Source organism: Xiphophorus couchianus, chromosome 7, assembly GCF_001444195.1.
Source record: "Xiphophorus couchianus chromosome 7, X_couchianus-1.0, whole genome shotgun sequence".
Classification (NCBI taxonomy): domain Eukaryota; kingdom Metazoa; phylum Chordata; class Actinopteri; order Cyprinodontiformes; family Poeciliidae; genus Xiphophorus; species Xiphophorus couchianus.
Genome location: NC_040234.1, coordinates 4,014,917 through 4,042,158, shown reverse-complemented (window position 1 = coordinate 4,042,158; position 27,242 = coordinate 4,014,917). Strand labels below are relative to the sequence as shown.

Here is a 27,242-nt window from a genome sequence, read left to right as displayed (position 1 = left end):
GGACCGCAGGTTTAACCTCCTGACTGATGTTTTGAGATGTCACGTCTATATTTTCACATGATGCTCTTTTCTCGTGAGGTTTCTACATGCGAAGCGCACCAGTCCCTCCTGCAGTAAAACGCGTCCTAGTACAGTTTAGATGACATTCTCACATTTCATCCCATTTCCTCCAGGAGTGAAAACTTCTTCCAGTCTGTGTGACCTTTCAACTCAGGTCAGTACCAGATGTGTTTGACATAAAAGTAAAGAAATATGTCATTATTCTGGTTGATAACTTGGTTGACAGTGTATTTAAATATCTGGTACCAACTGTTTGCTTAACGTTTTGAATAACTTACATTTTTAATGATCTTCAAATTTTTTTTAAGACAGGAGAAAACGAGGTTACCGACTTGGTGACACTGTTCCATGTGCTGTTACAATTTGGACTTGGTATGATTTTGTTTCTGTGGCATTTAGAAACCGGAGGCATGTTTCAGGATGCTAAAAAGTTTAGAGAGATTCAAAAAAACAAAACAAAGCTAAACTGGAAATCTTCAGTTCTGTCACCTGGTCCAGCAGATTTTGTTGAACAGCTCCTGCATGGTCATGTTGTCCCACTCTAAGGCATGGGGAGCTCTCCAGGGCGCCTCTAAGGGAATCTACAAATTCACACGGCAGCATGAGAGAACAGCACAGGGACGCTGCAGCAGCAAAACAGCGATGTGAGTGATCTAGACTGAGCATAGCGTCACCTCCTGGCCCATCTTGTCCATCGTCCTGAAGAGGTTGTTGAAGTCCATGTAGACGATGGGGTTCCACATGGGAGGGAAGGAGCCTTTGAACGGGTACGACTTTCCCTGTCCGATCGATAAAAAACAGCGTTATAATCTCCCTGTGAACTTGATAAGTCACTGAAGACTGCGTCCTTTATCACAGAATTTGCAATGGAAGCAGATAAGATTGTTTACAGAGAGACAGGCAGGTGATGGAAGTATTGGCTGCCATATTGGACCCATCAGTTCCACCGATACTCTCTGACTGAAGTCACTTTGAGCCACAACTGTTCCCTTTTCTCGAGATTTTGTTTTAGAATGCCCTGAAAATATCTTTTACCAATACTGATAATAATGTTATAACCGATAACAGATATTCATCGGTTATAACATTATAACCGATAATGTTGCAATGTGTCCTGTAAAAAACAATGAAAAAAAAAAAACAACCACACCGCTGACATCACTTCTTGGCTTTAATAAAACACTCCATGGTCCTGTGATGCATCGTGATCACTAGCTGTATTTCCACTGACTGTAAATTGGAATTACAAAAAAAAGCTGCTTTATGGAAACACGGCAATTTACAAAAAAACTCACGTTTTCCATAAAAAGTTTTTGCACTGGAATAAGGTGGGTTTTTTCGGCCATATCAGAATTGGTGTACTTCAACGAAACTGCAACAGAAACACTTTTTTCGCATCATACCGGATGCAGAAAAGGTGCATCCGGTATGATGCGGATGCACTTTGCCGGTTAGCATACAGCAGTGACATGCTAATTTGAGACTCTGGCCTCCTTGGAGAACACTCAGCTTTCTCCACCAGGGGTCTCAGAGCATCACTAAAGTTCATAAACATTGAGTTTGTTTTTCTAAGGTGTTGAATCCACAGCTATTCCTTAAAAAAAAAAATCGCCCCCATGACTCCCCTAAAATGCCAAAACATATGCGTAGTCGCTCCAAACTAAAAGAGCTTGTTGCTTCAACGCCCCAATAAGACGCCAATGTTTCCTCTGTTGGCTAATAATGAGTGCTAGAGACTTATGAATATATCTCATGCAACTGTTTTTTAATGTCTTCCCATGGCGAACATCTTAAATATCAGAGTCGAAATGACCAACATCTATTTTTCTCCACAACAACTTGAATGGAATACAACACAAACCATATTAGCCAAGCAGCAGCAGTAAAGACCTGAAGGACTTACATCAAAGTTCTAAATCCCAATCAGTTCAAAGCACTATAAGTATAAGCAATCTTTATTCTTTATGCACCTTGGTTCTGGACTGAAAGCCTGACCTGGAATGCCCTTTACTGTGAATGTGTGTGAGCTGTTCAGATTAGCATAGCGGTTGCCCTTTAGCCTCCAGCTGACCTCCAGAATGCTTAGTCAGAGTGACTGATCAGGACTCAAAGGGCTGTGTAGACAAGAGAGGAAGGACTTGTGTAATATTTTACTACTCCAGATAACAGCGTCCATGACTCCACACACTGTTTGAATGGGACCACCTGCCGTTTATGTGCCACATTGGGAAAAAGTGATGAGAAGGCACAAATTGAGACAGATAAGCTTCACTCGCACGCTATCAGTGGAAACGTGCCGATTCCACGTTCACTCCGGTTTATGGCTGACCTCCGGTGACCGTCAGATTGTCCCGCTGATACCGGGGCTTCTGCAGGTCTTCTTCAAGTCAAGTTTAAGATTTTTACGGATGTTTTTAATGCAACCGTGGCTTAAATTTAAGACCAAAAACACCCCAAACAATAAATCTATGGAATAAGAGGGGATGATGTATTACAAACAAGCATAGCAAAAAATTGTGAAGTTTCTGCTCTGTTTGGTAGCAGCTTTGTGCTTCTCACACACCGTGCGACCATGTAGTGCCAAACTTTGTGAAGACAAACATCGTCCAGCGAAACGCAGACAAATTTGCACTGACATACGCAAACACAAAAAGCTAGCTAACAAGCTAGCAAGGGTATGTTAGCGGCTAGTTAGCATTAGCCTTGAGGCACAAAACACAAGGACTGTGTGAGACTCAAACTTTCACCTGACAGAAAATGTACATAAATGAGATGAAACGGACCTAATCTGTGATTAACGCAGTTAAGGCCTTAATTTTAGATACATGAATTAAGACTTTTTAAGACATTTAAAGAATGCTCAGACAACCTCAACACTGATGTCTGCATGAAATCTGCAATAGATAACGCTGTCCAATCAGAGCTCAGCATATCCAGCTCTGGAAAAAATATTATCCACTGAATTGAACCCCATTGAAAACCTTCTGATTATTCCACCAAATACTGATTCCTGAACTCTTCCCGAGTTTTTAAAACTTTAGCATTGTTGTTTCTAAATGAACATGAACTTGTTTTCTTTGCATTATTTGAGGTCTGAAAGCACTGCATCCCTTTTGTTATTTTGATCTTATCTCATTTTCTGCAAATAAAAAACATTTTTGCTTGGAATTTCAGAGACATGTTGTCAGGAGTTCATAGAATAAAGGAACAAAGTTCATTTTACTCAAACATAAACCTATAAAGAGTCAAATCAGAGAAACTCGTCATTTTGCAGTGGTCTCTTATTTTTTTCTCCAGAGCTGCATCTGTTCTGCAAACCCCAGAATCTCTGGGGTTTGCAAACAGACCACAAACAGTTGGTCTGTTTGTGGTGACTGGAAGACTTTTCAAACCATTACTGCCTGTTCAATGTAACTTTACTGTCATTTAATTTGGTTTTCTGCAGATGATTCTTACATAAAGCCGCCACATCAGCCTCGTTTTTCCTTGTAAAGATTTGCCTTTAGCTTTCACCAGCTGTTTTCTGCTCATAAAATCCCATTTTGATGTTAAACAGTAACTGAATACTATCAGATATCAGCCTTTCACGACAGATAAAATCGGTTTGGGAATGTTGTAACCTCAGACGTTTATTTTTTCTTTTTTTGAAATGCTGAAAAATCAATTGAATAAACTTTAAAACCTCAGATTGCTTTGGATGAATCTTCTGTGACCCTGGATACGCTCGCATTTCCAAGAGCGCTGTGCCAAACTCAAGCAGTCAGCCATTTCTCTTTTATGACTCTGGAAACTCTTTTCTCCAAACCAGTTGCAGGTCATAAATTCATAGAACTCCCCTCTGGTCAATAAGAAATTTCTCCGCAACACTGTTTCTGTGCTTAACGTGGACCAGAAGTCACCTTCAGTTAGACGTGAACGCATTCACCTTCAGCAACATCAAACACATGTAAAAGTGCACACAGCGTGGTAAAACCCCAGGATTTTATTTAACTTTTATTTTACCAGGTAAGATGAAAATTCTTTTTTTAAATCGTAGATATTAAGAATCTATGATTCTTAAAACATCATAGAACAGAATAATAATGCAAAACTTGAAAACTTTCCGTCATGAGGTGCGGCGAGTGGTGTTGAGGAAGATGCTGAGGACCCAGTGTCAGGATCTGTGTTTTTCTGTGTTTATTTAGAGTTTTCCTTGTCCTGTCCTCCCCTTGATTGTTCCCAGGTGTGTCTCGTTCTGTGATTACCCCCTGTGTATTTAACTCCACCTGTGTTGCTTGTCGTTGTCAATGTGATCTTGTCCATTCGTGTAGCCTGTTGCTACCAGTGCTGAGCCCTAGCCTTCTGCTCAACTGTGCTGCCAGGTTTTTGGACTTTTGGTATTTATTTGAGCCTATTTTCTTCAATAAATTTCCATTATTCATCTCATCTGGGTCTACAGCGTCTGCCTCACCACCTCACACCCGCACTTCGTGACACCCAGGTTGAAATGAAGAAATTATGTTTTTAATGCTGAAGTCAGCAAAACCAAGTCCAAAAGTCCAGGCAGCACAGAGCGGAAGGCTAAAGCTCATTTACTGGTAGCAACAGGTAGACACACTAGACAGATAAAAAAGGAACACAGGTGGGATTAAATACACAGAGTAATCAGGGAACGAAACACAGCTGGGAACAAACAAGGGGAAGACAGAACAACACAGAAACCTAAAATAAACACAAAGAAAACTCAAATCCTCACACTTTCTTGCTGACTAAGTGTATTATACATGAGTCGACAATTTTTAAAAGTACATTGTTCATGTTTTTTACAGTTTTTTTTTTATGAAGATCAATATTGAAGTTAACTTACTGAGCTTTAGTTCTTCCAGCTGAAGACAAGTTAAATTCAAGACTTTTAAAGACTTTTTAAATTGATAATAGAAATAAAATTTAAGACCAACCAACAAGAATGAAAACAAAAACTAGTTATTTCATCCAAATGTTTATTCTAACACAAATTATGACTTTTTGGTCCAGTGTGAAAGTTTAAAATTTTTAAAACCTTTCCAAAAAAATACAACTTATAACTATTATTTCCAAGCAACTGTTTTACTGCATTCATTAAGGGTTTTTTTGTCTCCTAGTCGAGCACCATAAAAATGTTTGTCAAAAGTTTCCGTCTCGTCTGAATGTCCAGTTTCCGTCACGTCCAAGCTGTCCGATATTTTGTCCTGTTGTTTTTATGGTGTCAGGTGTGAACCCAAGACGGCTGAATGTTGAAATGAAACGAAAAGCTGCTTAAATACAGAATCAGTTTCACGGCGTGAACATTTATGTCATCTGATCAACGCAGGTCTTGCTTTACGTTCGTCCATCAAACAGCTGCTTGTGTTTTAGTTGAATAGCAGGTTGTATGCGACAGTAAAAGCTTTGTGCCGGGGGTATTTTCATCGCGTGGACTTCTTCTCTGTCCACTGAAGTGCATGAAGTTGTCGGTTTGGTTCACTTGTCGTATAAAACAGCAGCCTGGGTCTCCTGAGCCGACCCTCAGGCTGGGCCTCCATGCAGAACCAGGCCTGAGCAGCTTCTGACAGCACACACTGTGCAGTCTACAGGCATATGTCTCCATAGGAACACATCTATTCACAATCCTTTTTTTTTTTTTTTGTATTTGAGCCCTTTTTGTCATTTTCTAACAACATGAATTTTGTTGTGTCTCATTCATCCAAACCCAGCCGTCAGCAGCCTTCACAACTGTAAGAGACATTTTTGTCTTTGGTCCGGCTGAGAGAAGTTGCATGACCCTTCAAAACAAAATTGATGATTTTTTTTTTTTTTAATCAAGATCTTTTAAGATTATTTTTTTTAATGAAAGAAACATAACTTCAAATTCTGAATATCAAACACTTCTATAAAAGTGAATGCATAGATTTTCTTTAATAGAACCTTCGAATAAGAATTTTAAAAAGAATTTTATTTAGGCCAGACTAAGATAAAATAAAATAAAACACCACGGCATATTAGGCCAATATAGATAGAACAAAAGAGGAGGGGTAAGTTTCTGCCCCCCCAAAAAATTCAGACTTTGAGATCAATCTCAGAAAATGTCTAGAAAAAACTCGGAAATTTCCAAGATTTTAAAGTTGGAAATTTGTTAGAGGGGAAAAAAAACAAGCAAATTTTCAACTTTTTATGTCTTTTAAGTTTTTTTTGTTTTGTTTTTTTCTGGACAATTTCTGAGATTGATCTTAACACTTCAGAGGTGTTTTTTTTTTTTTGTTCTAATATGCTTCTGCATAAAAAAATATACTGCAAAAACTTTCTCTAAATAATAGGTATTAGAAACTGTAACAGCACTTATTTATTAGGCTTACATTTTTTAAACGTTGCTCAATACTTTATCATTTTTGGTCAATGTTAGTAAGAGCCAACACTAGAGGGCCTAAAGAGCCACTTGTGGCTGCAGAGCCTCAGAAATAAACAATTCAAATAAAGCGGTATTATTCTTTGTGCAACGGCTCCATGTAATACGTAAATTTCCCTTTCAGCTGAAATCCACAAAATGTTTGGTGATATTGTCTTTTTTTATTTTTCCAAGTTACACCTGCAGAGGATGAGGAACAGCATGTTGCTGTGATCTGTCACCATGGTTACGCTGGCCATCTGAACAGAAAGACAGGACAGCGGAGGGAGCAGGAGGAGGATGGCCGCCGTCCTTCCACATCAGTGAGCTGCAGGTCAGTCAGAACAGAAAGCGGTTCTCCAGGATGGAGCGACTCTCTGACACTCAAACATCACATTAACTGGGATTTAATCAAAGCATCTGCTCAGCTACTGAGTCCTGGTCCGGCACTAGAATTATCCAACAGCCCACAACTCAAATCTACACACCGTTATGATTATATCAGAGTCAGAAGTGTGTACAGAAATTCAACACAGCCATTTTTGCTATCATTTATGTTGGCATCATAGTTTCTTTTCATTGGATAAAAAAAAAGGGTTTTTTTTCAGCTCATGAAGTGAATTATGAATTTGGAGTAAAACAAACAACAGCTGTTCCGTTTTCAGCTGCTTCTCTTTCACACTGCAGAGTCAAACCAAGCAAACCCTCCTGTTCACCTCCTCGCCTGTGGCGGCGCTGAAACCAAGAACCACTGAAGAAAACGCTTGTTTGCGAGATACATTTTTGTTCAAGATTGGAAAATTTACTGTTTATTTGGATTATGATCTCTGCTTTCAAGGATTCTTTAATAGAAATTATACTTCAGATGAAAACAAATAAATTTGCTCATATTGTTCAACAGTCAAAAAAAAAAGACGAAAAGAATTAGCAGAAACACGTTATATCCTCACAACTGAAGAAAAAACAGTTGAGAAATCCTAAACAGAGAGCTATTTCACCCCCAACATGGAATGCTGGGTGTGGAGAAGGCATTGGAGAAGACAATGAGCGCAACTTCCTCCTTCACGAAAGGTAAAAAAAATGGAGTGGTGCCAGTAGTGGTGGTGGTAGGATTTCTCTTTTGGCATTGGTTGAAGATCAGCAGCTATTTCTCCTGTTAGCGCAAACTTGCTAGCTTGATTTGGATGCATTTACCCATAATGTCCTGCGCTGCCTGCTTTCTAGCGCTCTCTGGTCCTTTTGCCGTTCTCAAAAACATTTGCACTGTGCCAGAGTTTACTTCAACCGAACCAAGACCGAGTCTTCTTAGGCAAACAAACTGGAGTTCGACTAAAGCGGATTAAACAGTGAATGCACCGTAAACCTCCCATTAATTACTCTAGACATGTTTAGGTCTTACAAAACATGAGCATGCTTGACTTTAGCAGCTTCTCTCAACATAAACGGACCAACACACAGAGAGGAACAGAAGCTGCTGAACCCAACAGAACAGAGGGAGCAGCAGGGCTCTTTCCTCATCTCTGATAAGGAGCAGCGTATTTATTCAGAGAGTATTTCCCCATCTCTGATAGTGAGTCCAGTGCGGAGCTGCGCTGCCTGTTTAGACACTAGTTTGCTGATAAAGGAAACCAGCTCTGGCCTTTAGGATTAGAATCTGCAACAGAAAAGCTGATTAGCTTGGCGGCTTGCTTGAAAGCTAACCCTAATTACACAAAGGCTTGCTAGATTACTACAAACTCACGGTTTTACCAGAAAAAAGACAGCCAGATGTTGTCAAGCAGGGTAGACTGGTGTAAACATCAGCCTGAATGCTTCCTGTTCCTTCACAAAGCAACATTAGGATGATAGGAGACGTTCAGTACAAATCAAAATTCAAGCTTTGTTGGAGTCTTTACAGCTGTGACGTTCCTTGTTTTAAATTCCATAAGTTGAATTAAAGGGAACTTCGAAACGCTCTTCGTCCGAGAATGACGGCTTTTTATAAACTTCCGTAGGTAACCGTTGTTTTTCTAAAACACCATGAAATGTTTGTCCTGATTACCAAGATAACTTTTTTTTACCAAGCTGAAATTTGTGTCGTCCATCTGTATCCCACATATCTGCTAGAGTGGATCATCTCACACTGATTTTGGTACAGAAACAAGATTCTCTGGTTTGAGCAAATAAAGCTCAAACATGGGGTTCCTCAAGGCTGTGTTCTTGGGTCACTTCTGTTTGTTTTCTACATGAACTGCATAGCTCATGCCTAGCTAGATTGGATGGCATTACACCACTTGTACAGGGCAGCATGCTGGTACAGTTGTTAATTCTATTCAATTCAGTTCACTTTCATTCAATTCAGTTTACTCACATTGCGCCAATTCACAAAAAATGTCGTCTTGAGGCACTTTACAAAAAATAGATGGTTCAAGTTATGCCTCGAACTTATTGTAATTATTTTAATGTACTTTAACTTATAATAATTATTTGTTGCTGGTGTTATACAAATTAAACCAGCCTCGTCTATGTGCACCATAAGCCAGTGCAAGCAGTCAGTTATTAAAGTATGAAAAAAAGGAACTTAAACGGCAACAAAAACAAGAAAATAGAAAAACTTCTTATAGATTTCAACAGAATGTCACAGCAAGTGCCAAAGTCTGGGGATATCCACCGTCACCATATCGTTTTAAACAGCAGCATTTCTGCTCTAAATATAGCATTTAGATCATGTAATACATTAGGACAATAAAATAGAATTGACTATTTTTACTTGAGGTTATATGGTGGAAATCTCAAAGCGGCCTGTGTTTGGACTCAGACAGTGATGGGCACCTGGACTACTGTTCAATATTCAACACGGACATCCAACCAATCAGATTCTCCCAGGTTTCTGCAGTCAGCTGTTCAATCAATTACATACCTCTTCACACAGCTGTATTATTGAAAGAATTAAAGCACAAACACACACACACACACACACACACACACACACACAAACATCCACTCAGAGGCGTCTTGTTGAGCAGCTTTTGATGAGGATGGCTGCCATGGAAACCAGCTAGGAAGCTGTGAGGGCTGCGCCGATCGTACATCTTGCAATAGATAGTTGCCAAGGAGACGCAGGAGCTCACGTGACGACAACAGTCAGTGAGAGATTTCTTTTCTGACTGCCGCTTGTGTGTTTACTGGTGACATGACAGACAGCCGCTGAAGTAGGTCAATAGAACATGAGGGATACTGACACAGCGGTGGGTCCAAACCACGCTTCACTGGCAATCACTCATTATATAACTGGTGCAGCTTAATTGCAAATAGAGGCTTAGGGACAAAATTCCAATATAATAATAAAAAATAATCATCATGTGATGAAATTCTTACGTTTAATAAACTGATAAAATTATTATAGTTTGATGAAAGGGTAGAAAAATAACAACCAGCATTTTAGCTGAATGGTTGTCATTATAAAAACGTGAGGCACTAATATAGACGTGCTGCAGCGTGACGTCACCCGCAAGATGCCACCAGCCAGCTTCCTATTGGAGGGGGATAAAAGCGACTCGCCAACGACTGGTTTTAGCTGACAAGTTTGCAACGTAACACGCTGAATCTTAAATGTACGCATGATATAGAAAAGATAAATGAACGCAGTGTTTTGCTACTAATGTCAACGCTGCAGCAACACGCGATATGGTCAGGAAAAAGTTTTAGAAAAAAAAAATTTGCGAGGGAGAGGAGGATGCTAGCTTGACTTTTAAACATGTAGATGTGCTGCAGAATTCCATGTGTGTTCTCCACACCTGCGCTGACAGATCAAAGTAGAGCAAATGTTTAAATGAGCTAATCTAGTAGTTACCACAGCAGTATCTAATATACCACAGCAATCACTTATCAATAATCGTATTAACAATCACAAAATGAACATCAAGCCTGGCAACGTAACACTGTAACGGACTGAATGTTCTGTTGTTTGTGTGTTTTTGGTGTTGAATCCCGATACATACACTGTTTGTCAGCTGCTTTGGCATATTTTCGAATGTATTGATATTTTTTGATACCATCACTGAACAAACAGTGGAGGAAAATAGTTAGAATAATAACCCTGGCAATACCAACAGTTTTAGTTTGGAATTATGAATAATTGGAATTTTTTTCTGACAAGAAATTTATCACAATAAATGATAAACGATACGATAATAGTGCTGTAAACAGTACTATTTGCTTCGTCACACAGACAGCAATAGAGAAGAGAAAGTGTTCATGAATGAGTTGCCAAAAGTAGCAGCGCAGTGTTTTCATTGCCCTGTTAAAAGCCCGGGACTGTTAGATTACTACGGCTTTAATTGAACGCTACGGTGAGCGGTGGTGGACATTTGGACAATTTTCCTGATAACGCTTTGTAAGTGTATTTGCACGCTATTGTGTCCACACCTTCAGGACAAAAGCTCGAAGTCCACCTCTGCACTTACGATTGAAACACAGCCTGCACTTCCTCTGGGAGAGCTGCCAGCCGCACTACTCAGCTTTACAACCTGACTATCAGAGTATATGGCAGCGGAGGCTAATTTAATCAGGCGGAGGAGCTCGGCTGTGGCAGGGAAAGTGACGCACCCACCCAAACGAGATATGAGGCAGAGAACAGAAAGAACTAAAGAAAATGGTATCTCTTTGTTTGCCTTTCATTTACTTAAAGAATTAAGAAACTACATTACAGAAATCCCTTAGGCAAAGATTTGCTTCTCTGGTCGGTGATGGTGGAGAGGAGAGGAAGGCTGTCCTGCTGGCTGAAACAATATGGCTTGGTTTTTAAACCCTCCTGTCCCTACTGGTCAGGATAATGTAGCCCAGGATATGACCAACGTGAGGGAGAAAAAAATTACCCAGAGAAATTGACTGCAAACTTTTAGCCAACTGCAACAAGAATTGTAGCACATAAAGCTACAGAGAAACTCTGTGTCAAGCAAAAATAACCAGGATTATTTAAAGTTAAGATTTTACTCTCCCACACTCTGATGAAGCCCAACAGAATATATTCTGTGAGGATTATATGTCACAAATATATTAGCAAAATTTGAAGGTCCTCCATACTAATCCATGCTCAGTTTAATTGACCCTGAACGGTGACCGACTGGTCGGAAATTTGGAAAGCCAGTGAAAGCAACATGCTAATTTAGACTCTTCGGTGTGGTTGGTGTTACAGAGGGAAGAACACAGAGCTAGCTGTTGTCAATGTGAGCTCTACAAAAACACACCTTACCAAGTATTTTTGGTCCAGTTCCTAGTGAAAATATCACGGTACACTAAAAACAAAGCTAACTTAAGCTGAAAAGCTTCAAAGCTCCTAGATCTTTTCATCAAGATACAGAAGATTGTTGTAAGTACATAATTTCTTAATATTGATAGAAAGTGCTGGTTCCACTGGCAGATTAAATCGCTTCTAATAAGACATTTTTCCCATAAGTTAAGTACTCTACTGGTGGAACTGTCACTTTTTCATCAATATTAAGGATTTACTCACTAAAACTAAAAACAAGCTCTTGTAGCTGAAAGGTTACTTGCAAATTAGTTTTGTCTTATTTCAACCACACTAAAATATCTGCTCTAAAAACTGGACCAAAAGTTTTAATGGTAGCCATGCTAAGTGTGGTAATCGCCAGCATAAGATGCTAAAGACTCTGTAGTTATAGCTAAATCCTGTTTTTCAGTGATTTCTCTCCCACACTGCGACGTGACTTGACTTGTGCTCTTAACATAAAAACGTTAATGATCCATTACAATCCCTAAAGCTGGTTTAAGATTATCAAATCGTCACACAAAACCTGAATTTTGTAAACACAACATCTCAGGTCTGTGAACAAAGTCTGAAAAACCAGACTACAAGAATGCAGCTGACGGCTCATCGTTTAGGAAAGAAACGGACACATCATTTTGGTATTTGAAAAAAAAAAAAGAAAAAAGGCAGAGCTCACGCTTTGTTGGAATACAGATATTACAAATTGTTACATTTACAAACCGGGTTTCAGGCTTCACTCCTGAAAAAACAGAAAATACTTTTTTGTTCACAAAGGAAACAAAAGACAGCGATTAGCTATTCTATATCAATTCTGACTAAAAAATCTGAAACTTACACTAAAAAACACGTAAGGATTTAGTTTAGAGACTGCATTGGGTCTAAAATATCCATCCTGACAAAAGCCGTGGACATGGTGACCAATCATGATCCAACATGACTAATTAAGTCTAATTAACTACTCTACGTTATTTTCTTTTTTTAAGCTTCCTGCTCCTCTGTTTAGACTAGATAAGTAGATGAACACCAGTTTTATGGTGCCTTAATTTTCTCTGTGCTGGTTGTATTGGAGGCTTATTAAAAATGCGCCACGGATGCCTGAGTCCGACCCGACCATCATGCATATCATTTTGATTTGGGTCATAAATCTAAACTCTAATTCAGATAGGCTGCTCACTCCAGTCACCGACTATTGAGTCACACAAAAAGAAACAGCCAAAGTTCAATAAACTAAAATATGAGAGTCTCATTCATCAGAATAAAAGAACCTTTAGAAAATAACTTTTCAAACACTCTTTTAACATTTCTGTATTTAAACTGTTTTTTTATTGATATGATGAATTTGAAATGTCATGTTTCATTAACTAAGCAGAAAATCATCATAATTACCATAATTAATAAAGGATTTCAAACATCAGTCTGTGTGTAATTACTCTAGAATTTGTTTTTCACTTAGTGATAAAGTTCCTGAAATAAATGGACTTTTCAATAATAGTAATGTAATTTATTGAATGGGTCTGTAAATCCTGGATAGTCAGACAGTCTCAGAGTGTCTGCAGCTTTAAGTGGAAACCGTAAGCAGAAATGGGGAAGATGAAGAGAAAACCATCTCAGGAACATGTTAATGTTTCATCAGAAAGAAAAACTGAGAGAGTTAATGAAACTGAGGGACTCACGTTGACATAATGCACCAGGTGTTCCTGCTCGTTGACTTTGTAGGTCTTAATACTGTACTCTTTAGCCAACCGTAGGATGCGGTTCTGAGTCGGTCCGATGTAGGCCCCACCGAGGTCTACCCACTTTGTCTCCTTGTTCTGGAAGCAACAGAGGGAAACGGATCGCATCCCAAAAACAGATCAGAGTTATGCTGTATAAAACAGAGCTGAGTCTGCTATAAGCAATACATATGCAACAATTATTTACAGGTCACGAGATCAGACAGAACAAAATACTGTAAACACCGGAACAAAACAAGAGTTCAACATTTTCAGAAAATATGAGTCCATGTTTTGGTTTGTAGAAAAAGTCCATTGAATGTGTCAACTTTGAATTAGGTGTCATTATTTAGTGAATGACTCTTCATGACAGTCCTAAACATTTATGCCTTGATTGGCAACACTTGCCTTGTACATGTAATTACATGTACATCTACACGTAATTATGTACATGTACATAATTACGTGTAGATGTGTGATGTACATGTACATTATATAACATTGATGATACATTATAAAACATAATAACATTATAATAACAGGAATAACATTATCACATGACGTGAAGCTCAAAAAAGTCAATTTTGCATCACACCGCCCCTTTAAGGCTTTATTCCAGAAACACATTCCTGCTGTACCAAACAGCTGACCATGCCAGTCGTACCCGGACAGTGAAAGTGCGGCCGCCGACTCGATCCCTGGCCTCCAGCACTACAGGATTCAGCCCGCTCGCTTTTAGCAGCTTTGCAGCGCTCAAACCTGAAAAACACAGAAAGACACACACACAGAGACGTAAGTGCTTAACATATGTTCATTTGTATGTTTTTGTAAAAAAAAAAGTCTTTACTTTTGATAACCACAGATCAGTGTAGAGAGTTGAAAGCAAACACAGCCGCAGGGTTAGGGAAACTTTTAGCAACAAATCACAAGGCAGCTACTGTGCTGATCATGTGAGACACAGACCAGTGCAAACGACTCTGCTTCACTTTCACTCTTGGACTGACGGAGACAAATCTTTGGCTAGCAAAGCCTCACTGGTAGACGGTGAATCCTAGGTGAACAAATGAGCGTTACTACAGATCCTTCCTCCCAGCAGCCATTAGACTTCACAACCATCACTGCTTTTTCAACAATATTCTTGATTTAAAACAAGCTCATATTTCTTGCTGAAAATCTACTTGTAAGTTAGTTTAGTCTCATTTCAACTGTACTATGATACTGTATTTGCACTAGAAACTAGACCAAAGATACTTTGGTAAGATTGTGTGTTTTTGCTGTGATCTCAATTCAAAACTGTATTTTTCCTGCAAGCACTCTGTTGACAACATTAAATGGCCATGATCATTTTATCGCGTCTTAACTTTCCGTACAGCAAGGAAATAAAACATCTTCCTTGTAAGATTTGAACCGGTTTTTGGCCCAGACACACACAGAGCGGCTCACAAACTGTCCCATCGCTCCTCTCTCACCAGGTTAACACATCTGTGTAAATATTTTCATGTCCTTTGGCCTAAATTCTCTTCTTCCCTCACCATCTTTGCTAACCCCCAGCTCTTCCCACAACTTGCTCCACCTGAGTCCCACTAAGCCTGTTGAGACCAGCAGGGTTTAAACCAGTTTAAGTCCAGTTTGCTGGGTTTTATCTGGCCTCAGCCCTGCCTGCCTTATGCGAGCGCATCAGGCCGGACCAGAGACGGCTCACAAATCTTCTGCCTGTTAAATTGATGCCATTACCTGCGCGCGGCTCAAAAGGGCAGCATCTGTCTTGGAAAACAAAGAGGCTGCGTCTCTTGTTTATGCCTACAGCCATCACTGCTAAAACCCAACGTCCTGCTGGGATAACGGTCAGATCACACAGATGGTTTTCCATTAGCGAGGCTTCCTCATTTTTTTTCCTTTTTAGTTTATAAAAAAAAGCTTTATATATATATATATATAAAGATACTGTAGATACATATACTTGTTAGAAGATCCATAAGAATAAATCCCTACTTTAACTTCACTAGGATGAAGACTTCTTCTGTTCAACTCCATTACTGAATGACCAGACAATAGAATAGAAATATTTTTTTTTTCCCTCACTGGTGAAATTTAAGTGTAAAAGGAGCAAACTGACAGCAACATGGAGGCATGAACATCTACTCCGAGGGAAAGTAGAATTTTGCTAGAAAAATTTCAGTATAAGCGTTAAATTACTGTACGCTTATGAAATTGTACAGGATTGTATTGACACCTTCCTAAAATAATGACCCAATACATTTTTTGCCAAAAGTGATTTCTGCAAACTAAAAAAAAAAAAAAAAGAAGAGAAAAAATCCTGTCCTCTTTTTTTTTTTTTTTTTTTTTTTTACCAAAAGATTATTTGGGCAGCAATAAAAAAAATCACTTTTGCCAAAAAAATCACTTAGGCTGTTATCTTAGGAAGATGACAACATGTTACTATTAAAATAGCATTTTCATATTAATCAATCAATCAATCAATCAATCAAATTTTATTCGTATAGCACATTTCAGCAGCAAGACATTTCAAAGTGCTTTACATCATTACAAACACAGAAACACAATGCAACATAGAATCAACAATCTATCGTACAACAATGGGGTAAAGCTTGCTAGGCTTTTTGTTTTTGACTTAAATGTACTCATGAAAATTTTTACATTTTCTCAGTGCATGTTCTCTGTGATAATTTAAGTAAAGCACAAATCAAAGAGGGAAATCAACATATTAGTAGAATGCATAAGGAAAATGTCATTTTTCTATTTAAAAACAGAAAAATGATCTAATAAACATCTCTAAACCCGCAGTCTACATACATGCTCTGTCAATAACTTTCACAGTAGTCAATGTCTCACTCAATAAGGTCATATATAAGAATGTACATCAATCAAATTTTATTTGTATAGCACATTTCAGCAGCAAGGCATTTCAAAGTGCTTTACATCATATCAAACACAGAAACACAAAGCAACATAGAATCAGCAATCTATCGTACAACAATGGGGTAAAGCTTGCTAGGCTTTTTGTTTTTGACTGTTTCCTCAGCAACCTCTCTAAATCTAACTGGTTCTACAAACCGCCTGTATCCTGCTCCTGTGGTGAATATCTGAGTTAAAACCGGAAGTGTCCATGTTTTGAACTCCCCACGGACTGCAGCGATCCGTTAGCCTGGAAATCACCTTCCGACACAATTCCGCTGGATTCTCATCTGATTTCACGGCTCGGTCTCGGTTTTCTCCCATTGACTTAGATTCTTACAGTAGAATTTCAACCGGGCCAATCAGCAAACAAATGGAGAAGTTGTAAACATTGATTTTCTACAGTTTAGAATTGAATTCTAGCTACCTGGCTGGTAGCAGGTTTAGCTAGTTTCAACGAAGCTGTTCAGTCTGTCTAGGCTTCGCTTCCAAACACTGAATTAACATTAATAGCCGCCTTGTTCAGCTCAACACCTCTCTATTCACAGTGAACGGTTGTTCCTTAAAATATATCCAGAGGTCAATCTAAAGTTAACTGAAATGTGTCAGTTAGCCTATCAGAGGTTTCCAAAACCGTGACATCATCATCTGGGCCTTCCCTCGTCATACTATATGTAAACTTCTGATCTTGAAGAAATCAATAAATAAATGTGACACATTCTATTATTGTAGCAACTAAAACAAGATAAGTTTGGTCTCATGTAGCTTCAGAAGGAGAACAAAAGGTGTTTGTGTTTATTCAGTATATGTAAACTTCTGGTTTCAACTTGATGTTGATATGAAACACGAATCATATCTGATCAATTCAACGTGAAGTTCATATCAGTGTACGGAGCTTTGGGAAAAAAACCCATGAAAGTCAGGACTTTCATGCTTCTAGCAGGGGAGAGAGAACAACCATGAAACGAGAAACAGGAAGAGCCTGATGGCTGGTACATGATGATGTATTGCTTTCTGTTATTCACTGGGCACACAAATCTGTCATGCTTTATGGTTTTTGTTTTATATTTGGACAGAAAAGGCAGCTAATGTGTGTCTGTTTTCACGTCTGAGTAGGATCTGTCGTTTGTTTCCAGTGAATTCCTAAACGGACAGAAAAGGTCAGCCGGTCGTCGGTGGAGACTGTGAGGAGTGAGAAAGCAGTCCTCTCTCTCTCTCTCTCTCTCTCTCTCTCCCTCTGAGCCCTGCACCCTGCTGCTCCAGGCTCTCTGCACCTCGGGACATGATAGATGATATAAAGATGTAGACGCCGACATTCATCAGACAGATGGACATTCCTTGAAACGCAGAGCCGAGGCTGAATACTTTAAGCAGGATAAGTGGTGTGTCCGTCACGCTGATCCACATTCCCGCTTCCGAGTAACAACTTTGAACTGAGATTAAGTGTGACACCAGTCCCGTTTTAGTCAGATTTAATCTCAACTCATTTGCCTTAGAAAGTTTGGTTGACTCTGGAGAAGCGAACGCGCCATCGAACTCTGACGCGGACCAAACAAAGCGAACTCTGGTCCATCTGAAAACCCAGGTCTCTGCTCGGGTGAAGTGAACTCTGGCACGGTTCGAAAGCGTACGCGTACGTCAAGCGCTGTTCCAAAAGCAGAGCTTTCTGGGTAAACACAACCAAAACTAAAGCCAGAGTCCAACACTAGCGGGTGAAATGGCTCGTGGTCTTTTACCAAAGACAGAAATCCTACCACTAAAGTCTGACGCTCCATTTTTTGTCCACATTCTTCAAAAACTCATCATACTCACACAGATGGGTGTGAATATGACGAGTCAAACAATATAAAACAATGTCCTCGTGAGTGGACATACAGTTCTTACAGTCAGAGGTGATTTAGTTCAGTTTAACGTTTATTTACACAAAGAATCTCGCTGCCAAAGATGTTTCTGTTAGAGCTCGTGTAAATAAAGCCATTCCTGCAGGACTGGTTGTTTATCTGAGCCTGTTGGATCTTCTCCCGGCTCGGTCTGTGATCATGTGACTATTCCAGCCCTGCTGTCCTTGAAGGGCCATTTCCTGTGAATGGCGTCATCTCCTTGCTGCTGCTCACTCGTCTCTTCGCTCTCACAGCTTCTGTCCCCCCAGGGCGTCTAAATCACATCGGCCTTTCTTCAGGGACAGAAAACGTGAGCCGACCCGGAGCCTTCAGGTCTGGCTTTTATCACGAGTGTTCAAACTGTACGCAGTAACACCGGCAGACCGGTTCAGGAGTTCAAAACTTGTGCATTAAAAGCAGAATTGGGGTCGTCGTCACAATACGTCTCAATACCAAAGTTTCAAATCCAAAGTGAAGTCAGGTTTTGACAGTACAGGAACACAGAAGGATGTGTAAAAAATGTCTAAACTAAACTAAGATCTTTTTTTCACTGATAGCTCCGATTCTACTGAACAAAATATGAGAGAGCACCAATAGAAATTTATAGTCAGTAAGAAAAAGGCAAAACTGGCGTCAATGGGAAAGTTCCAAACTCAATGCTCCAAAAACAAAGCGCCATTTCAGTTAGACAACTTCACATATTAATGTGAAATTGGGAATTTTTTTGTTGACAAAAATCTAACTTTGTGAAAGGCGTGCAGCTCTTAGACCCGGCTAACAGCAGGTCCAATGTTTTTCCTGAAACGTAATTTCTTTTTTTATGTGATCTGGTCGTTGATGCTTCTAATTAAACCCGACCGCAGTCAGACTTCAGTGTGAACGGCGACCCGCATGCACAGAAGAAGAACGTCGACATCGTGCAGCAGCTAACAGTTTATGGACGGAGCCGTCTACGTATTGATCTGAAGGTTATTCAGCGACAAATCGTCACAAGATCATAACAGGAAGCTAAAAAAAACAAAGAACAGCTAATAGCGACGGTCTTTTGTGGAGCGTTGACTGTAAATTGTGCAGAAAAATCTGTCTGGATGTGGAGTCAGAGTTCAGAGTGGTGGGACTTCTTTTCTACGTTCCTAATCAGAATTTTCAGACATTGTTTACGTCTGGATTCACCACGTCTGGCTTCTTCTGATGCAGAATTATGATGCATGTCACATGACAATTATATAGAAGCCAGCTTGGTTTGGATAACTCTTTCCCTTAATAATTGAAATCATCATTTGTGAACTGGAATACGGATTTACATGGGTTATCCATATCTAATAGTTAGGTTGGTGATATGAAACTGGGTGATTAAACAAATGTAAAAAGCAAAATTCTGTACAGTGGCTTCTAAAGCATGCCACGGTGTTTCATGTAGCTGTCAGCATCTTGTCTTCCAGCTAAAGGTCAAGCTAGTGTCTCTCTGGTTAAAGGCGCCTGCATGTTCCGTCCTTAATGCGAGCTCGTCTCGTCTGGATCAGGATGCTATTTACACGCAGGCACAAACAAGAGAGATCCAACAGGGGCTGACTGACAAGCCTGCCGCTCGAAACGGGCCCCCCCCACCAGGCTCCATATTGATCTACGCTGGGGGAGGCATTTACAAAGCGCAGAGCAATCACATTAGGTCCATCTCGTGTTCCCCAGCAGCAGATGCTTACCGCAGCCGTCTAACAGCAGCGAAATGAGGCGAAATGCCGTCAATCACTGAGAAACCAAACAGACGACTTGACCTTTTCAAAGTGGTAACCAGAACATTTAGAGACCCAGACCAGGGAGTCTGCAACCTGCGGCCCCATGTGGCTCTTCAGGCCCTCCACGGTGGATCTTTACAATTTTGGTCAAATATTATACAGGTGAGCTAGTTTGGTTCAAAAATCTACATTTTCAATAAACCCACGTGTGTTTTGCTGTAATTGATTAAACTGATTTTGATTTTCATGCTAAACACAAACTGCTAGGTGCACTGATAGCAGTTTTCTGGCCAATCACTGATCTGTAGAAAGCCTGACCTGCCGATTCCTATTTTCACCGATACGTGTTTCCACTAAATAAGAAACACGTAAATTAGTTTGTTCACGAGATAACTCGTGAAAAAAAAAAAACCCCAAAAAACATGCTGCACCATCATCCTGCTACCACTTCCTGTCATCTTCTTCATCATTTCTGCCAGTAGTAACATCCGGTTGTTGGTCACATGACTGGTGAAAAGCAAATAAAAAATACTAAATTTCCATCGCAGTTTTGCCAAATACACAAATTTCAATACAGCCGAAAAATCACCTCATCCTACTGCAGACTTTTCCAAAAAAATTTAATAAAATTTATAAATATATAAAACAAAATGTGTTTTTTTTTCTAAATTAGTGTATTCCCATTCAGCAAATTCATTTTTGTAATTTCAATTTGCGTGATTATGTGGTCAACTGAAACGCAGCGGCGTTGAATCTCAGACCTGTGGAGGTAGATGAGGCAGCTGTATAACTGACATGAGAATATTGAAAATGAAAATCTGGGCTGACTGATCGGTCGGCCAGTTTATCGCCCACCTTAGATTCTTAGGTCAATAAACTTTGTTTTATGTAGAGGACGACTGTGAAACCTCTGGAGATAATTATGCAAAGAAGGATTCTTCATAAGATCAAGAGAATCGTGGACGACCCTGACCATCCTCTTCACAATACCATCTTTCAAAAACAGTGCGTCTTCAGTCAGAGGCTTCTTCAGATTTAGTGCAGCACAGACTGCTGCAGAAAATCTTTCCTGCCAACAGCCATCGCCATCTTCAATAACTCTTTGAAGAATCTAAATGAATGAGTTACAACAACATTTAATTTCCCTTTGGGATCAATAAAGTACTTTTGAATTTGAATTTTGAGCAGCATCTTGACATCTTAACAGCGTTGTGGCTTTGCTCTGTAAGAAGTCAGATGGATCTGGTTGTTGTGAAAGTTGAATTTTCATTGTTGTAAAACCCTAAAATAGAACTACAGCTGAATAGAACGATTATGAATTCAGCTTGATCGTTCTCCAAAGAGTTTGACAGTTCAAGCCTAGAGCCTCTCCCTCAGATGTGCTGCTGGAAACACACCCACACACACACACACACACGCACACACACCCACCCACACACACACAGATGAGAAACTTCCAGTTGTACAAACATCCATCAGCTCCATGTCTTCATGTAATCAGTGTTATGATTCAGAAGATTAACAGGGCTGAGGTTATGTCCACACACATGACTTTACTGGCCACACACACCCAAGACAAACATGTAGGAACGTGAATACACATAATTAAAAGTGGAAACACACGCACACACACACAACGACTGTAACTGGCAGCTCTAATAAAATGTTCTGCTGTTTGGAAGCAGAAAGTAGTGATGTGGTTCTGGAACCACGCTGACGGTATTTAGACAGGTAGTCAGAAAAATGTACGTTTGCTTTGCTGAATGAGCGATAAGGTGTTATGGCACCTTAGCCTGAAAAATGTGAACTGCATAAAAAAATAAACAACACTAAAACCTTCAGAGCAGACGGCTTTGGAGAGTGATATAAGGCTGCAATGTGAGGCGGCGGCCTGCCCTGTTGTTGGAGTGTAAAAACCACATTCAGTTTATTACATTAGACACTCTGAGGCAACAGCGCTCCAGGAAAACGTTCATAAGGGTCGCCAGCTTTTGGGAGGTACGCTAAAATGTTTAGGAAGAAAATCCCTGTTTGTCTGAGTGTTTTTGTCCTTAGGGCCCAAATTCATCAGTCGCACTAAAACAGTGAAGGCCACGCTGAAATACTGACAGGAACAGTACGAACAATCCAGATTTCAATCATTATCGCTGTTATTTATGGCCTGCAAACAATAGAATGTATGGCTTGCACCATCCATAACAAACCTGTTGACTTCTAGTTAGGATCAGAACTGAGTGCTGTAATCACAAACTTGCCTTCCTGTGTTTAAATACGGAAAAATCTCACTCGTCACTGTGATCAAGACATGAGCCGAAAAGCTTTCTGTAAAGTAAACTGCGTTGGATTTATGGTGCATTCAGATTCAAACACGTTACGCAAGAAGGTCTTTTTACTCGGGCTGGTAAGTAAACTGACTGATCCTGTGCGTTTTGTTTTTTCAGCAGCCCTCACGCTGGCGCCTCCTGGACAAGCAGTGACTCACCAGAATCAGGTCCTGGATTATTCAACAGCATTCAAACACGAGAGAAAAGCAGACCCTCAAACTGAACCGCTCTCAGGGTAAAAGGCCTCTGAGGGCCGGTTCTGTTGAGGCCCGCATTGGACTTCTCCATTGATCAAACACAGCGCTCAGTTTTCTTGAAAGGGAAAGAATGCAGTTTCTTTTTTATGTTATTATTTCAACTATTGATTGATATGTACATTTAATGATGACAGGCATTTCTTTAAACTGTACGAAGCCCCCATATTTTACCCCATATGAACTGTCTGGGGTAAAATGTTTCTTTTACCTCTCAATACTTTAGCGTCGCCTCGCAATAATGTACCGATCAGTTAATGTGGTATATTTGAATACCGAAAGTCTTTCTTGGTGGCCACTGTACTTTCTGCTACAATACAAGGTCATCGTAAGGTTTTACCATGTATGTTAATATCTCGTTTGTGAGATATCTGGAGTTTTATGTCTTTTTCTTGAGGCTAGAAATGTGTCACAAACCGATATGTAAAACACAGAAGCAAGACATGGATTTTCATCTCCCTTATTAGATGTATAAACACTTTCCATAAGAAAGAAAGAAAGAAAAAAATACATCCAAACTATTTGGACTATTTTTGACATCTGACAGTTCTGATTGTGTCTTTTATGTGTCGGTAGTCTGATTGGTTAATAAAGGACTGTTTTTATGTGCAGTTCCATCTCAATGTTTCCAGTAAGCAATATTTGCTTATTGCGAGGAAACGCAAAATAAAAATAAAAACAAAATTCCCCGCACTCCGCAAGGGACTCGGTAAAACTGGGGGATTTGTTTTGGTTACGTGTCATTAGCTGCGTTTCCGTTGACTGTAAAATAGTGCAACTTGGATTTACTTAAAATAGCTGCATAATGAAACACAGCAACACAAGTTGCACTGGTCTTTCTGTGTGTTCTGCAAGGCAGCAACAGAAACACTTTTCTCACATCAAGAAAAGAAGAAATGTGATTTTATTTCTTACAAGGATCACTTACATCAATATAACTGAGTCAACTTTTGTATTAGAACTTAGACTGAATTTGAGTCCACATCATTGTGCTGTGCAACAAGGTTGCACGTTGGTGCTTTTGACCTCTAAGCCTTAGATGGAGGAATTTCCCTTGATCAGAATCACGTTCAGAGTTTAGGCTAATCAACCATACATCGTGTCCTTATGAATGTGTAAACATGAGCACTTCCTGCTCTCTGTGCTCAGAACAATGCTCTGTTCCTGGCTAGAAACGTTCAATTCTGGACGAGTTCATCAGTCGAGACATTCCACAAATCCTCCCCTTCGTGGATTATTAGGAGTAACTTTGTGAGAATCGCCTCATCGGTGGTTTACTTTAAAACCACTTCCCTTCATCTTTCCGTTTTCACATCCCTGACCCTCGACTTCCCTGTTTTCCAACTCGTTTCCCTTTCTTCGTTCCCCAAACTCTCGGCTCCTCCTCCTCCTGCCCCTTCCTGTGTTTGCCTCATTAAGTTACCCACGCCAGCAGCTGCTGAGGGGGAATAAAAACGAGGGGAAGAGTTTCCCTCCCTCCCCCTCCCTCATCATTTCTGCGTCTCTTCTTCCTCAGCTGTCACACACTTTTGAGCGTTTCCTCCGAAAGCGGCGGCCCACCGTCTCACGGCCAGGAAAATGACGAGAGCAAAACACAGGGAAGGCGAGGGATGAGGACAGGGACGTGTCCTCTGACTGGACACTGATTGTTACTTGTGGTCCTCATCGGAAGACGTTAGAAGGTTGCGGTGAAACAAACGGTGCGATTACGCCAGCCTGATGGAGAACATCAGCGCCTCGTTGTGTTGGCGAATGAACGTTTCCTCTGCTGGAGCTGCTTTCACCGTTTGACTGGTATTTGACCTGACACTGACCTAAATTCTTCCTGGCCGTCCGATGGATCTGCCAGACTGACGGAGGGGCAGTGGTCACTGGGAACTGGGGGTTTTCCACCACCCTGAACAGAACGGTGTGGCCGTCAATGAGCACAAGTGTCATAAAGCAATGTCCTACCACTGCTGTGGTTTAGAGGAGTATAATGAGGTGCAGTGAGCTCACCCTCCCCCACCTGTTGCTGGGCACTGCTGTCGGGAAGAAGGCAACTAAACCAGGGTTTCTGCAAGTTTGACCAACTCAAATTTAAGACTTTTAAGACCATTACGAAGGAAGTTTAAGACATGTACTATGACAGAAATGTACTATATAAATATATATATATATATATATATATATATATATGAACATTAAAAATTACAATTAAGAAGAAATGGTAACTTGGTAATAGTTGAATTTCCATTGACTGTATAATCATTGTGTAATTTCATATTTCGCAAATAAGTTTGCTTCATGGAGACGCCGATTTTGGGAAGAAAAAACAACTACTTGTTTTTCGATAAAAAGTCTTGGCGCTAGCATGAGGTGTTTTTTTTAGTTTCATCAAAATCCGTTTGTTTTGCAAAGCTACAATAGAAACATTTCTATTTCTCACGTCACACGAGTCACATGACCAACAGTCGGATGTTGCCGCTGGCGCAAACCACAAAGAAGAAGAAGAAGATTTTGATTTTTAACACAACATTTATTAAACAATAAAAATCAAATCAAACAATCAGCAGCACAATAATTAACACTTATAATAATAATTTGTTATATTCTAATTCGTTCTGTTCTGAAATGGAGCACAGTCTGTTTTCAAACCCCCACAGGTCCACAAACTCTTTGAGGTTCCCGGTAGCTTTGTAAAAGCAAAACTCCAGCCTCAGTCTGGCTTTCACGTTAATCTTCCACACATCAATAATACTCAAATGAGGTCCAGCCTGCATCTTATCACGTCGAGTTAAATAAATAGCCATCTTGGCTTCAGATAATAAATAATTTAAAATCCGTGACTTAAATCTTGTGGCTTTACTGTGAGGAAACCCATTAATAAAAACAGAACTGGTGAGAACTACACTAAAAAGACTAAAAAATGTCGACAGCACAGTGAAAAACACAGGTAATCGTGCACAATCTATAAAAACATGAAAAACACTCTCAGATAACCTGCAGAAAGGACACTCATTCACCACGCCGGGACTGATGATCGCCAAAAACGAGGTTGTGGCAATGGCACCGTGCAGTATCCTCCACTGCATATCGCCAGTCCTTTTTCGTATTGGAGGCTTGTACAAAGTCCTCCATTGTGGCCGAGATCCTCCGAATCTGTCGGTCCACACGCTAACGGGCCTTCTGTACAAAGTCCTTTTGTTCAGAATCTTAATGTAGCATCTGTACAGTACTTTCGAGTCTGTCCTACACAGATCCAGTTTTTTCCCCTTAAGGAGGGGGCCGCCGTCTTCTTCAAAGTCCGGATCTAAAAGCACATCTGGAAAAGAATCAGACGGATCCGGATGACACTCCTCTGCGACGTACCGCTGCAGGAGTCGTCTCTCCTCAGCCGTCAGGCGCTCTCTCACTCTTTCCAGAAAACGTCGCGTAAATCTGGCAGACCGGACCCCCAGCGTCGAAGCGACCTCTTGGACGTTTTCAAAGTCCGGTCCAGCCACCTGTATCAGTTGCTGCAGGGTCACTATTCCGGCCCTGGACAGCATTCCAGCGACACCCGGCACTGTGCTGTCTGCTACATCCAGCCGTGCGCCGCACACTAATGGCTCCTCTAAAAGCCAATACAGTGAATCAGTCGTGTTTGATCTGTGCAAATTAAAAAAAGCACACGATTTAAAAACACTCTGATAAAACTGGGGCAGCCCTTTTAACTTTAAAAAACTAAAATCAGTAAAAAACAAAGCAGCATCCAGCCCAAGAAAGTTCACACGTCTAAGAATGCAACTGGCCACATCTTTCCACACAGGAAATCTCGTCAAATACTTCTGTACAAACTGCAAACGAAATGTCGCCGTTCTACTAGCCAGGTGGACAAGGCCCTGACCCCCCTCCTCTCTCGGTAAAAACAACACAGATTGCGGCACCCAGTGTAGACCGTTCCAGAAGAACTTAACCATCTCTGCCTGGACCTTCATAAGTAGGCCGGATGGTGGGTCCAACACCGCCAGTTTATGCCACAGCTGGGAAGCGACAAGATTATTCAATACAAGCACTCTGCCTCGATACGACATCTGCGAGTGCAACCACTTCCACTTTGACAGTTTGTTTTGTATTTTTTGTTCAGCGTTTTCCCAGTTCTTTTTTACAATTTCTTTACTGCCTAAAAATACACCAAGGTACTTAAAACCATCTCTTTTCCATATCAGACCTTGAGGGAGAACCGGGAGCCCCGTGGGCCACTCACCGACAGCCAGGGCTTCGCTCTTGCCCCAGTTCACCCTCGCAGCAGATAAAACAGAGAACTGGTCCGTAATCTTGGTTAAAACACTGATATCCTGTTGGTCTCTAATAAAAACAACAACATCATCAGCATAAGCAGATAAAACCCTATTGTTTATAAAACCAGGTAAAACCAAACCATGAACATTTGAGCGAATTTTCCGGAGGAGGGGTTCCAAGGAGAGTGCATAGAGCATCCCCGACAGCGCACAGCCCTGTCGGACGCCTCTACGCACCCTAAAAGGAGCACACAGGCTACCGTTGACCTTCAACACACCTTCAATGCCACTGTACAGCACCTGGATCATGGCGATCAGACCCTCGCCGAACCCAAACCTCCCCATGGTTTTCCAGAGGAAGCCGTGTTCAACGCGGTCAAACGCCTTTTCTTGATCCAATGAAATCAAGCCAGTCTGTAAACCCAATGAACCAGAGACCTCCAAAACATC

The 27,242-nt window shown here is 40.5% G+C and overlaps 1 protein-coding gene across 1 annotated transcript in view; it reads right to left on the bottom strand.

Annotated features, from left to right (window-relative positions):
* mao (monoamine oxidase) overlaps positions 1–27,242 on the bottom strand; it is a 44,404-nt gene that overhangs the window by 12,348 nt on the left and 4,814 nt on the right. Inside the window, 4 exon segments of the mRNA XM_028022680.1 lie at positions 550–641; positions 735–839; positions 13,382–13,519; positions 14,085–14,179. Coding sequence (XP_027878481.1) covers positions 550–641; positions 735–839; positions 13,382–13,519; positions 14,085–14,179 — 430 coding nt within the window.